At 32.2% G+C, this 14,206-nt stretch overlaps 3 protein-coding genes across 5 annotated transcripts; all 3 read left to right on the top strand.

The window, feature by feature from the left end:
• The first annotated feature begins 265 nt into the window (after positions 1-265).
• LOC101256713 (WAT1-related protein At1g09380) lies at positions 266-2,611 on the top strand. 2 transcript variants are annotated; one of them, XM_004230284.5, is made up of 7 exons: positions 266-575; positions 1,135-1,197; positions 1,288-1,404; positions 1,495-1,747; positions 1,831-1,989; positions 2,081-2,232; positions 2,328-2,611. In XM_004230284.5, exons 1-7 carry the CDS (start codon positions 400-402, stop codon positions 2,482-2,484), a joined length of 1,077 nt encoding a protein of 358 aa, XP_004230332.1. In that variant the 5' UTR covers positions 266-399; the 3' UTR covers positions 2,485-2,611. The 2 variants fall into 2 exon arrangements, with proteins under 2 accessions (XP_004230332.1, XP_025888721.1); XM_026032936.2 differs by lacking the exon at positions 266-575 and adding an exon at positions 815-896.
• A 2,247-nt stretch (positions 2,612-4,858) lies between these two features.
• On the top strand, positions 4,859-8,410 carry LOC101249410 (ADP-ribosylation factor 1). The gene is made up of 7 exons (XM_010315414.3): positions 4,859-5,111; positions 5,750-5,910; positions 6,940-7,010; positions 7,427-7,546; positions 7,773-7,891; positions 8,019-8,100; positions 8,183-8,410. The coding sequence occupies exons 2-7, from the start codon at positions 5,763-5,765 to the stop codon at positions 8,186-8,188; spliced, it is 546 nt and encodes a 181-aa protein (XP_010313716.1). The 5' UTR covers positions 4,859-5,111; positions 5,750-5,762; the 3' UTR covers positions 8,189-8,410.
• Positions 8,411-10,326: 1,916 nt separating this feature from the next.
• Positions 10,327-13,976, top strand: LOC104644826 (ADP-ribosylation factor 1). 2 transcript variants are annotated; one of them, XM_010315398.4, is made up of 7 exons: positions 10,327-10,727; positions 11,319-11,480; positions 12,472-12,542; positions 12,965-13,084; positions 13,307-13,425; positions 13,553-13,634; positions 13,713-13,976. In XM_010315398.4, the coding sequence occupies exons 2-7, from the start codon at positions 11,333-11,335 to the stop codon at positions 13,716-13,718; spliced, it is 546 nt and encodes a 181-aa protein (XP_010313700.1). In that variant the 5' UTR covers positions 10,327-10,727; positions 11,319-11,332; the 3' UTR covers positions 13,719-13,976. The 2 variants fall into 2 exon arrangements, with proteins under 2 accessions (XP_010313700.1, XP_010313704.1); XM_010315402.4 differs by having other exon boundaries at positions 10,604-10,816.
• Positions 13,977-14,206: the final 230 nt, after the last annotated feature.

Genomic DNA, 14,206 nt, shown 5'->3' with positions numbered 1-14,206 from the left:
TTCTTAAAGTACTGAGTAGGTTTGACTTGTACTCAAATGTTACAAATATTTAATTAATAAACTCAATATACCTATATATTAATGTAAAAATATTACTTTAAATCTTGAATCCATCTCTTTTTATCGTACCCCTACCCCTACCACCCTCACACCCTATCGACGGTTCTTGTTTGTTTTTTTCTGAGTATACAGGTCATTTCTTGAACTTCACAAAAGCCCTTTAATTTTTCTTGTATATATATATATTTATTCTCACACATAACAAACACTACTTCTCATTATAAAAACTAACCAACCCGGCCCTTTTTCTTTAGTTAAATCTTTCATTTCTCTTCTTTCTTCATTTTCCTTTTCTTCTTGTTTATTGTCAAGAAGAAGTTGGAGAAGAAGATTTTAAATATGGGGAATGACTTGTTGCCTTTGTTGACTATGGTGATTGTACAATTAGGGTATGCAGGGATGAATATTATTTCAAAGCTTGCAATGGATTCAGGCATGAACCCTTTTGTTCATGTAGCTTACAGACAAATATTTGCTACCATTGCAATTGCACCATTTGCATATTTCTTGGAAAGGTACAAACTTTATCTACAGTCTGTACCATTTATGGCTTCTATTTTCAATCTCTTTTTCCAAGAAAGCTTAAAAATTGCATGCATATTATTTTGGTTGGGTGATTTTTTCGTGACTTTTTTAAATTTTTGGAACCATGCAAATGGTTCACGAAATAGACATGGCTTAACTAGCTTACTTCTTCATTTTCACCTTCTTTATGCCAAAAATCTTGCATTTTCTTGATCTTTTTTTTTTTTGGGGGGTTAAAAAAGGTATGTATCTTTTTCATTGTGAAGGAGAAAGAAGATGGAAGAAACAAATTTACAACAAGATATTATTAGGTTGATTAATATTCTTTGTTATTTCGTACAATTTTTTTTATTTTGTTATCTACTATAGTTTAGCCAGAAATATAATCACATAACGCTAGGAAAATGATATATAGCAACTAATCATTTTTTAGTTGTACAAAATATATTTGCTTTTGGACACTAATTTGGATTGCGTACGTTTTTTTTCTTTTTTCTTTCTATTTTCATCTAATATTTGAAGTGAGATTTACGTATATGTTTTGTGCAGAAAAACAAGGCCAAAGTTAACTCCATCCATCCTTTTCCAGATTTTCTTGTGCTCTATTTTTGGGTGAGTCACTTATTCAACTTTAATTTCTAATGAAATGAAATTGTAAAAAGTAAAAATCTGATGAAAGGCTCAATTGATATGATTTTTCAGGGTTAGTATGAACCAAATAACATACTTTGTTGGCCTCAAGAATACAACTCCAACTATTTCATGTGCTTTGTCAAATCTAACCCCAGCTGTCACTTTTCTTCTAGCTATCCCCTTTGGGTAATCATTATCATGACCTCATTACTTACTTACTTACTTAATTAATTACTCGTTGAAATTTCGAGATTCAAACTTTGTAAATTTTGACAGGCTAGAAAGAGTGGGACTTGGGAGTAAAGCAGGACAAGCAAAAATGTTAGGTACAATATTATGTGTTGGTGGTGCTATGTTATTGTCATTTTACCATGGATCTATTGTTCCAATTGATCAACCAAACATCCATTGGAAATATGCACAAGACATGACACAAAATAAAAGCACCACAACCCATGAAAATTTCATATTAGGCCCTTTTCTACTCATTATTAGTGCTGTTTCTTGGGGAATTTGGTCTATCCTTCAGGTAACAAATTTTATTTTTCACCAAGATTTTAATTTTTACTATTCAATTGATATTTTATTATTATTATTATTATTTTTGGTCAGGCAAAACTAAGCATGGTGTATGCAGCTCCTTATTCTAGCTCAGCTTTGATGTGTCTAATGGCTAGTTTTCAATGTGTGATTGTTGGAATTTGCTTTGATCATAATATATCTGATTGGTCTTTGAGCCATAGCATCAGAGCTGTCTCTTCTATTTACTCCGTACGTATTTAATTTATATACACTATAACAAGTTATTTTAAAAAATATATGACTAATTAATAAAACGCGTTATTTTAATTTAAATTTACAGGGAGTGGTGTGCACTGCATTAGCTTACTGCTTAATGTCATGGTGCATAGAAAGAAAAGGTCCATTGTATGTTTCAGTATTCAATCCATTATTGCTAGTAATTGTAGCAATTCTCAGCTGGGGTGTGCTTCAAGAGAAAATCTACATCGGAACGTAAGTTAATTTATTAAATTAAAGTCTACACATTCATCGTCATTATTTGGACTAATTAATTAATGTGTATTTTTGGTAATTAATTTATTTTTCAGGGTTATAGGGTCAATTCTGATAGTATTGGGACTTTATGGAGTACTTTGGGGAAAAAATAATGAGTTGAAGCTGCTTCCAATAGAATTTGATGAAGAAATTGGTGATATTGAAAAAGAAAAACAGAAAAAGGACATGGAAATGCAGTTGCAGCATTAAAAATGCATGGACTTTATCAAGTAGTTGTAGAAGAATGTTATTTAGCTGAGCAACTCCTAAAAACTTTGTTGTATCATTATTACCATTGTTCTTGCTTCACAAATATAATGACCTCTTTTCATTGTTATATCTTGATACATACCAAAAAAATAAAAAAAAATGGAACAAATTAAAAATCAATGATTTAAAAGGTTTTATGATACCTTTTAAATTTCGAGATTCAAATCAAGGTTATTTTTAATCATAGGTTTTTCATAAATTTTTCAATTGTCAATTATTGTGACTTGTAGTACTATTTACGTAGTTTACAAATGCATATTTTTTAAAAAAAAAAATTGAAGATTCTGTAAACAAATTTTTGATCAAATTTAAACTATTTAACGATGAAGAAATGAAACGTGACGAATAAATCGGAAGGGAGGAAGTAAAATTTAGACTTTGGTTTTGTTTGTCACAAGGCCAATTTCTTTTTCACGTGGTTTAAGTCTGCTTATATGCTTTGATACAGTTTTTTAATTTCTAATTCGATTCATTTGATTATAATTATGACATGTACTCGAATTGAGAATTTATTTACTTAGAAAATTATCAGGTACACATATTATTATGTCTTGATGTTTTGCTTTCAATTTTGTGTGATATCATCTACTTTTTTTTTTATATATATAGTTTGCAAATACTCTGAACAGCTTACAATATCTCATACTATATTTTTATCACATTAATATGTACTCTCACTTTAATTTTCAGTCAATGATATTTTTTATTTTTATTTTTTGATTGTCATAATTTCTCTTTTCTAGAGTTAAAAGATAATAACTTTGGTTATCATTTTACAATATACTTTTTTCATTATATTGATATGTAAATAATTTGATTTATAGTACTTTTCGCATAATTTTGAAATATTTAAATTTTTGTTTAAAATATCGAATTAATGTAGTCAAATTTAACTTTAAAATTCGATCAAATTATTTTCAAAAAGTGCAACATAACAATTAAAATGGACGTAGGAAATAATACTAAACAATAACTTTAATCCTAAATTAAAGTTATCTCAAATTTACAAAATTGCCCTCTGATCTTGTAGCCTTAAACATGCCACATGGAAAGTTCTTAAAAAAAATGTCATTCTTTTTAAACAGATTAAAAATAAAAGGTCAATCTTTTTTAAACGAAAGGACTAATCTTTTTTCAAAATTTCTAATCTAAGCTTAAACAATCCCATATTTATATCAACCATCAACCAACATAAATACCCAACGATCAATAACTACCAACTTTATAATGATAAAATCCCTCAACAACAACTTTTTCTCCTCGGAATTTATTTTTCCTGAGTCAAATTTCATATATACGACTCATATTGAAGATGTTTATTTATCAAGCATATATCATCATTATGTATAATAATAATCGAAAAATGATACTATACAATAGAATTTAAAAAAGGGAAAATTGTATAAAACAGCAAACTAATAACCTAAATTAAATGGAATAGCTAGGGTTTGATTTAATTGTGCTCCATAGCAAACGTTGGCAAAAATTTGCCAGGCGTCTCTCTCCCAGAAGTCTCGCTCGCCACTCTCCCATTCTCGCCTCTCTCGCTTTATACACAAAAGTGTATAATTCAGTTTCTGTTTTGTATAAAGCGAGAGAAAATTGTATATACACATGCAAAAATGTATATCTTCGTGTTATACACTTAATTATACAATTTACAAACATTTTACTTCAAAAATTGCAGAGAAAAAAGCCAACGAATTATACAATTGCAGTGAAATACAATTTTCTCTAGCTTTATACAACAGAAGTGTATATATTGTGTTTCTGTTTTTGTATAAAGCGAGAAAAACATATATCTTTTTGCTATAAACTTATAATTATGCAATATACATATATTTTAATTCGATTCAACTATATGCAAAGCAAATTATACAATTGCAGCGAAATAGGCCAGCGAATTATACACTTGTATATGTATAGCGAATTATACAGTTTTTATGTTTGCTATGGAGCGCAATTATGCAAAGTTTGCTATATTATACAAATATGAATTTTTTGTTTGCTATATGTGAAAGTTGCCCTTTAAAAAATGCCAAGGATAATAGCATATAATATCTTGTATACAAGATCTAATTTATAACATTCACTTAACTATTTATTATGTGATATTATTTTTTTAGAGCAAATTTTGTTGATTGCTTAAAGTAAATTAATTAAGTTGAATAATTTTGCGAATTTTAGAAATCAAGAGAGGTAATTCGTAAATTATATTTTATATATAAATATTATTTACAAAAATTACAAGAATACAATTTAATATTTAAAAAAATTCAACCTAAATACTCTAATATATGGTGAAGAGCCTAATAGAATAGAATCCAAATCTGTAACTTAATATTTGAAAATTAAGTTACCTATTTCCAAAAAAAATAAATAAAAAAAAAAATTTAAAAATTCAAAATCGTGACAATTTATTAGGAGTGACATTAAAATACGTGAGGCTTTCGCTAAAACAAGAAGAGAACCTCCAAAATTGCCCATTTCTTGTCAATTGTACAAAGGGCAGTCTTTTTCTAGATCTACTGCCCCCTCTCTCTCTCTGTGATTCCTTCTTCATCACCGTAAGATCTCTCTCCTCTATTGCATTTGAATTTCATCTATATATCACAGACACGTCGTTCGGTTCTTAACAATTGATTTGACAAAGTTGATGTATGTATCTCTTTATTGATTGAAAAGTTTGTTGAATGGGAGATCTGGATTTTTGCTTTTTGGATCTGGGAATTTGATAAAGTTTTCATCTTTCTTTGATTTCTTGTGTTTTTCCTCTACTGATTTGATCTCCGTATGCGTTTTTGATCTGGGTTCTTCTTCTTTTTAGGATCTTGATTTGGGTTCTTCGTCTTTTTGACGAACGGATCCGGATTTTATTAGTTATGCCATTGCCCAAGATCCGATTTTAGTAGAGGGGTTCTTGATTCTTTTGATTGTTAAACTTGTTGCTACTAGATCTCTCGATGAATAAAGGATTATTGAAATTTATGATGAAATCTTCTGATACATCAAATGTATTGAAATGACGGATGAGATCAGTATGTTAAGAGGAGTACCACGCCATAATTTGGATTTATGTTGGCTTAGGATCATAATTTTGTATTGTGCATTTATGTAACCTCTTGATTCAATAAAATATGTTGTCTTAAGCTTGATTGATAGGTGAATTTGTGTGGTAATTTGAATCTTAATTTTGGTCCAACAGGCATTGAAGAAAGATGGGTTTATCATTCGGGAAGCTTTTCAGCCGGCTGTTTGCCAAGAAGGAGATGCGTATTCTGATGGTTGGTCTTGATGCAGCTGGTAAAACCACCATATTGTACAAGCTCAAGCTGGGAGAGATTGTTACCACCATTCCTACCATTGGTAATTTATGTTGTGTGTACTATACATGTTTTGTTGATTGCAGAACTGATAGATGCCTATTATCCTAGCATTGTCATTGTGTTTTTGTAATTGGCAGTTTCTGCCAAAACATCTGTATGTTATACCTACAATTTAAGCTACAGCCTTAAGTGTCCAAGTGAATACAAAGCATCCTAAGAACATGTGCAAGATTCCTGCCATCACCAAAACATCCAACGCCCAATCATAGTATTGCAGAGTTTCCTTGCAATAGCCTCCAATAGAATGCTATATAGTAGTAGAGCTTGTTGAACACATTGTTTTAACCACCAATTAAATTCCAAACTAGCGAAGTCAACAGTCGAAACTACCTTCTGGTCTGCAAAATTTATTACTTTAATAAGAAGCTATCAACTGAGCCCCCAGAAAGAAAAAATCTAACTGATTCTTCAGCAATATAATCGCAAGGACTCCTCTCTGCAGACTGAACCTAGTAGCAAATGAAAAGCAGCACTGTCTAACTTCAGGCACTAATCTTGTATGACCAGTTGTAAAACTGTAAAGAGAGCTTAGGTTCAACCAGTGACATAGAAAGCACTTTTTCATAAGGTTAAAAGGGTCCCATATCCTTCGCTAGTCATTTTCTTCAGCAAACTATTAATATAAGAAACATCCCAAACTTTTTTTGATAATTCAGAGCATGCCAACTTCCATCCTCAGCATGTATTAAGATATAAGGAACCCCTCAAGACGTTTGTTGATAAATCAGGGTACAGAAAGCAATTCTGCAGCTACCGGGCAAGGGTGCATCACTTTTTACATGAATGACTGGCTTGTCTTCTGTAAATTGTTAGATAAATTTGTCCTATTTTCTGCTTCATTATATATTTGATAATCTAGATGCAATTGCTGCTGCAAACAGCTATGCACCACAATTATGTCCTCTTTTTTTAGCAGCATGGTTTGTTCTGCTGACACACGTTTGTCTTATTTTGTGCTGATTAAAGCTATTGCTCTTAATGTTATCTGCAATAACTCTTTCTTTATCAGGATTCAATGTGGAGACTGTTGAATACAAGAACATAAGCTTCACCGTCTGGGATGTCGGGGGTCAGGACAAGGTACTTAGTGCCTTAAAACAAAGTACTATGCTCTTTTTAGTATCTGACATTAAAAGATGATTGCAAGTTCTTCTACTTTGAGTTTGTCTGACTTCATACTGACCTTACTAAGCTGCGAGTTATAGAAAGAGCATTTCTGGTTTTGAAATTATATTTTCTTTCTATTACTAGTTTTCAAATTCACCATGCCTATTTTTCCGATTTTTTTGCAAAATGTTCGTACCCACCAGCCACCAGAATAACAGAAATATAAAACCAAGAAATGATCTTTTCTTCTGTTCATTGACTTCTAGCGTTCTTTGCTGCTGTCAAGTACATATACTTATCTGGAATCTGCAGTCATGCAATGACTTCTTTCGGATATTGACTTACTTTTTGTTGTCTGTTGTTCCTTGTCAATTTTTTGGCACTTCCAGATCAGACCATTGTGGAGGCATTACTTCCAAAACACACAAGGACTTATCTTTGTGGTTGATAGTAATGATCGTGATCGTGTTGTTGAGGCCAGAGACGAGCTGCATCGGATGTTGAATGAGGTATGCAACACACACCTCTCATTCTTTCGGTTAAGATTATATTGTGTCTTGGGGTGGCCCATGTCTGGTGCAATACACAAGATACATCCAGAATAGGCCCCATGGAGCATTTAAAAGTCTGAAATGATCTGTATTTACTATTTACCAACTTTCTGTTCTAATTAACTTGTAGTTGGTTCTTTTCACTCGTACCCTATTTTGAATAAATTTTGCAATGTATGCATAGGATGAACTGAGAGATGCTGTGCTGCTTGTGTTTGCTAACAAGCAAGATCTTCCAAATGCTATGAATGCTGCTGAGATCACTGACAAGCTTGGTTTGCACTCCCTCCGTCAACGTCACTGGTATGTACTATTTTGTGTTACCTTATTTGTAAGATGTTCAAGTATATGTGTTTATTTAGTATGGTGCTGGAGATTGATAGGACTTGCATGTGCTACCAAATGCTGAATCTATGACTTTCTATAACAGGTACATTCAGAGCACATGTGCTACCTCTGGAGAAGGGTTGTATGAGGGGCTTGACTGGCTCTCAAACAACATTGCAAACAAGGTATGGGAGTGAGGCATATCGTATTAGATTTTATTTGACACTTTAATTTTGCTCTCATCTTCCAATGACCTTGTTTTTGCAGGGTTGAACACGAGATCCATGATTTTTGCAGCTATATTTTTGTCAATATAGACTTCAAACAATGTCTAGAGCACTTGTGCACCTGCTGAATGGATCCACTTATCACTATTTTTTATTTCAGTACATTTTCATTTCTTTAAAAGAATGTTACTTTACAGTAACTTTAGTTGAATTCATGTAATATTTTACATTCTGGGTTTACATATTCTCAATGACTCTGCTTTCGATATTTTGTTTTAGTTAAGACTCGAGATTCCCTCCCAGTCTTCGTTGGTTTTAGTTAATGCTGCTTTTCGATACTGCTGGAGTTTGAACTATTTTGTTTGGTTAAGAAGTTTAGGCCTCCACAACTTTATAACAAAATCTTAAAGGGTTGTCTGCATAATTCATTTACACACTTCAACTAGGGCTTATATCTATGGAATATTTGTACCCCTTAAAATTTATATCTATTTGACAATTTTTGACAATCAGCCAAATATATGAGATGTGTGATTTGAATTCAAAAATTAATTAAAAATGATATTTTAAAAAATAACTATTTTGGTTTATTTATTAACTAAAAAATAAATAAAAAGAATTTTCCAAAAAAACTACCCACCAGTAAAATGATGACACGTGGTTTGAGTTCAATTTTTTTAAAAAGCTCTATTTAAATAACTTAGAAATAATTTTATTTTTTTTATTTAACCCCCCGCCAGACCCATTTCCTCTTAATCGGCGTCGATGGCAATTACGACGCCAACAAATCATGGCCTTACCTCTTTCTTCTCCTTCATTCATTTTTATTCCTTTCGCCGGCATAAGCTGCATCACCTTTGTGTCTTTGGTTGTGGAATGATTATGATCATAACATTTTTTGGTAACAAATAATTTGCCGGATCAATATTTGAGACATAGATCTACATAAGAAAAAAAAAAAAAGCAAGAGAAGAACCATAAAGTGTGAGAGAAAGAGAGAGGGGCAGGGAATGGGGTGGGTTGTGCATGTGCGTAAATAATTGATGAAAATGGTGGATGAGAATTGAGCATAGTTATACGTTAGGGAATATTGGGATGCAGTGGAAGAAGACGACTCTTTCTTCCTTTTCTTTTTGTTAATTATTTCCTTTTTAAAAAAATATTAATTTTGTTGTAAAAATTAATAATAAAAAAATATTTTGGTACATTTATGCGCTTAAAGAGAGTAAACCACACGTTTATTGACATGTAAACATTTTGTGTCAAATATGCATGACTTTTGAACCACTGAGGTGTTCAATAGGGACATCCTATAGTTGTCTAAGTGAAGTATGCAAACAACTTTGAAGAGCTGCATATGATTTAAACCAAATGTTATTTAATAGGAGTATTTTTTAGTCTTCCAAATTCGACTCGAGGAGGAATTTTACTAGTTTAATCAGTTGACTACTTCATTTTACCTAGTTGGTGAGAGGTTGGATCTCCACCAGCAGACGAGTCAGTAGTAGGAAAGCTCCTCTTAAAGCAATCGCATGAAATAGAGAATGGACACCCCAATCCTCTCTATTTTAGACTCTACTCTTTATTTCTAGAAAATTTTCACTTTTTTAATATTTTATTATTATTTTTTAATTAACATATTATTTTATATATAATGTCATTGATTAAATATCTAATATTCATAATTATTTTTCAATGTAACACAATAATTTTTAAAATAGATTATTTATATATATTACTTTCATCCCAAATTAAAATATTTTGATTTTTTTTCTAATTTTAGTCAATAGTATAGCTTTATTTTATTATTAATTTTCACTATAAAAAATGAACAAAATTAAAATGATAAGATGAAAACTTTAATTTAAAATTACATACATAACATAATAATTTAAATATAAAACATAATACAATACATAACATAATAATTAATTCATCACAATAATAATTCAGTAGTTCGGTAGGTCGATTTTTCATATTTAACACTAATTGGAAAAAAAAATTATGATATAATGGTAAATGAAAATCTCCAATTTGAATAATTTCTTAGCTAAACATAAAAAAAGTTTGAGAAAAAGTACTCATTTTGAACTACTTAATGCATTAATAAAACATTTATGGAGCTACATAATAATTTTGAAAGTTGAATGTCTATATAATTGTGTTTTACTTTTATATGAATCTGTTCACTAATTTCTTTTCCATTGTTCAATCGCTTGATTGAATTTCTTAGAGAATTTTGTAACTAACGTAATATCGTACACGTGTTCCATAAAAAACCAAGAAGAATCACAACTCAGGAAAACATTTGGGGTCACAATGTGTTTACAACAATTTTAACCTATACAATTTATAATATAACACCAACTTTATTATTTACGTTAGTAAAAGAATCCTAAATAGAGTATTTGAAAATTCAAAATTGTGACAATTTAATAATAGGGTTGACATTAAAATATTAGAGGCTTCTAAAACAACAAGAGAACATCCAAAGGTTCCCATTTCTTGTCAATTATATACAAAGGGCAGTTTTTTCTAGATCTACTGCCCCCCCTCTCTCTCTCTGTGATTCCTTCTTCATCATTGTAAGATCTCTCTTTCCCCCTTTGAATTGCATCTATCTTTCACACACACGTCGATTTGGTTCATAACAATTGATTTTGACAGAGTTTATGTATGTATCTCTTTCTTCATTGAAGAGTTTACTGAATTGGAGATCTGGAATTTGGCCTTTTAGATCTGGGAATTTGATAAAGTTTTCATCTTTCTTTGATTTCTTGTATTTTTATTCGACTGATTTAATCTCCGTATGATTTGGGTTCTTCTTTCTTTTTGGATCTTGATTTGGGTTCTTCTTCTGGATCCGGATTTTTATTAGTTATGTAAGATCCGATTGGTCGTCGATTCTATCGATTTTTAAACCTGTTGCGATGCATCTCTCATGGATAATTGAAATTTATGATGAGATCTTTTGAAAAGGATCCAATAGTTGGTTTTTTTGATACATCTAATGCAGCGAAAATGAAGCCTGAAGATCAGACACCATAATTTGGATTTTTGTTGGCTTCAGATCATAATTTTGTTCATGATTGTGCATTTATGTAACCTAATCTGTTGGCTTAAGCTTAACGGGTGAATTTGTGTGGTAATTTGAATCTTAATTTTGGTCCTGACAGGCATTGAAAAAAAGATGGGTTTATCATTCGGGAAGCTTTTCAGCCGGTTGTTTGCCAAGAAGGAGATGCGTATTCTGATGGTTGGTCTTGATGCAGCTGGTAAAACCACAATATTGTACAAGCTCAAGCTGGGAGAGATTGTTACCACTATTCCTACCATTGGTAATTTATCTTGTGTGTTGTACTATACATGTTTTATTGCTCGCAGGACTGATATATCGCTATTATCGTATCACTGTCACTGTGTTTTTGTTTTGAGTAGTTTCTGCCTAAACATCTCTATATTAAACACACAATTTAAGCTACACCCTTAAGTATCCTGAAGTACCAACGTGAACACAAATCATCCTTAGAATTTCGTAAGTGAGCTGGCTTCATCACTCCATTACACACTTTTGATATGAACAATGGAATACAAGACATACGCCATCCCCACAACATCCGTTGCCCGATCATAGTATTGTAGAGTTTCTGCAGTAGTCTCCAATGGAATACTATATAGTAGTGGAGCTTGTTGAACACATTTAACCACCAATTAAATTCCAAACCAGACAAGCCACTAATCAAAACTATTTTCTTGTCTGAAAAATTTATTACTTTAAACAGAAGGTATCAACTATGACCCCAGAAAAATACAAATCTAACTGATTCTTCAGCAATATACTTGCTAGCAGTCCTTCTTTCTGCAGACTGACATTATCTCACTAGAACCTAGTGGCAAATCAAAATCACACTGTTTAACTGCAGGGATAACCTTCTATGACCAGTTGTAAAACCGTAAAGAGAGCTTAACTTCAAAAAGCGACATAGAAACACTTGGTCAGAAGTTTAAAGGGTCCCATTTCCTTCGTTGGTCATTTTCTTCAGCAAACTATATATTTAAGAGATGTCCCGAATATTTGTTGTTGATTCAGAGCATGTCAAACTTCCATCTTCAGCATGAGTAAGATATAAGGAACCCTTCAAGACTACTTATGTTCTGTTTCAAGATATATTTAATATTCTAGATCCACTTTCTGCTGCAAACAGCTATGCACCACAATTATGTCCTCTGTTTCTAGAAGCATGGTTGTTCTGCTGACACGTCTGTCTTATTTGTAGTGATTCAAGCTACTGCTCTTAATGTTATTTGCAATAACTCCTTCTTTATCAGGATTCAATGTGGAGACTGTTGAATACAAGAACATAAGCTTCACTGTCTGGGATGTCGGGGGTCAGGACAAGGTACTTAGTGCCTTAAAACAAAGTGCTATGCTCTTTTCAGTATCTGATATTAGAAGATGATTTTCAAGTTCTTCTACTTTGAGTTTTGCTGACTTCACACTGACCTTACTTAAACTTGGCAAGTTATAGAAAGAGCATTTGTGGTTTTGGAATTATATTTTCATTCTCTTACTAGTATTTCAGATTCACCATGCTTATTTTTCTAATTTTTCACTAAATGTTCATATTCTAGAATAACAGAAATATAAAACCAAGATATGATATTTTGTTCAGTATCATTCTAAATGTTGCGTGCTCTGCTGCTATCAAGTACATAGTTATCTAAAATCTGCAGATATGCAATGACTTGTATGGCATGTCTTTCGGATATTGACATACTTTATGTCCTCTGTTGTTCCTTGTCAATTTTCTTGCACTTCCAGATCAGACCATTGTGGAGGCATTACTTCCAAAACACACAAGGACTTATCTTTGTGGTTGATAGTAATGATCGTGATCGTGTTGTTGAGGCTAGGGATGAGCTGCATCGCATGTTGAATGAGGTATGCAGCACGCACCCTCGTTCTTTCATTTAAGATTATATTGTGTCTTGGGGAGGCCCATGTCTGGTGGTGCATACACAAGATACATCCGGAAATGGGCCCGTGGGGCACTTGAAAGTCTGCAATGATCTGTATAGCAACTTTCTGTTCTTAGTTAGCATCTTGGAGTTGGTTCCTTTCACTCATACTTTATTTTGAATGAATTTTGCAATTTATGCATAGGATGAACTGAGGGATGCTGTGCTGCTTGTGTTTGCCAACAAGCAAGATCTTCCAAATGCTATGAATGCTGCTGAGATTACCGACAAGCTTGGTTTGCACTCCCTCCGTCAGCGTCACTGGTATGTACTATTTTGTGTTACCTTATTTGTAAGATGTTCAAGTATATGTGTTTATTTAGTATGGTGCTGGAGATTGATAGGACTTGCATGTGCTACCAAATGCTGAATCTATGACTTTCTATAACAGGTACATTCAGAGCACATGTGCTACCTCTGGAGAAGGGTTGTATGAGGGGCTTGACTGGCTCTCAAACAACATTGCAAACAAGGTATGGAGCGCATTATCAGATTAGCTTTAATTTGATTCTTAAACTTGCTCTAATCATCCAATGACCTTGTTTTTGCAGGGTTGAACATGAGATCCATGATTTTTGCAGCTATATTTTTGTCAATATAGACTTCAACAATGTCTAGAACACTTGTGCACCATGCGAGATGGATCCACTTATCAGTATTATTTTTTTTTCAGTACATTTTCCTTTCTTTAAAAGAATGTTGCTTTACAGTAACTTTAGTTGAATTCATGTAATATTTTATACTCTGGGTTTACATATTCTCAATGACTCTGCTTTTGGCATTTTGTTTTAATTAAGACTTGATGTTCTCGCCCAGTGTTCGTATGTTTTAGTTAGTGAAGCTTTTCTATACTGCTGGTGAGCAGGTCTTTACTATATCTGTGCTATCTCTACTAAACAAATTTTCAGTTGAAACTATTTGTTTGGTTGAGAAGTATCCTTGCAAAGTCTAACCCTATAACAATTGAAGTTCAATAATTTCTAAGCTTCCAGAGCAGACTTGTGATAATTTTAATCTGATATAACTTTAACAAACACGAAACTGC

This window comes from Solanum lycopersicum, chromosome 1 (assembly GCF_036512215.1).
Source record: "Solanum lycopersicum chromosome 1, SLM_r2.1".
NCBI lineage: Eukaryota > Viridiplantae > Streptophyta > Magnoliopsida > Solanales > Solanaceae > Solanum > Solanum lycopersicum.
Note: the sequence above shows the minus strand (reverse complement) of the source record. Positions and strands in the feature narration are given on the sequence as shown.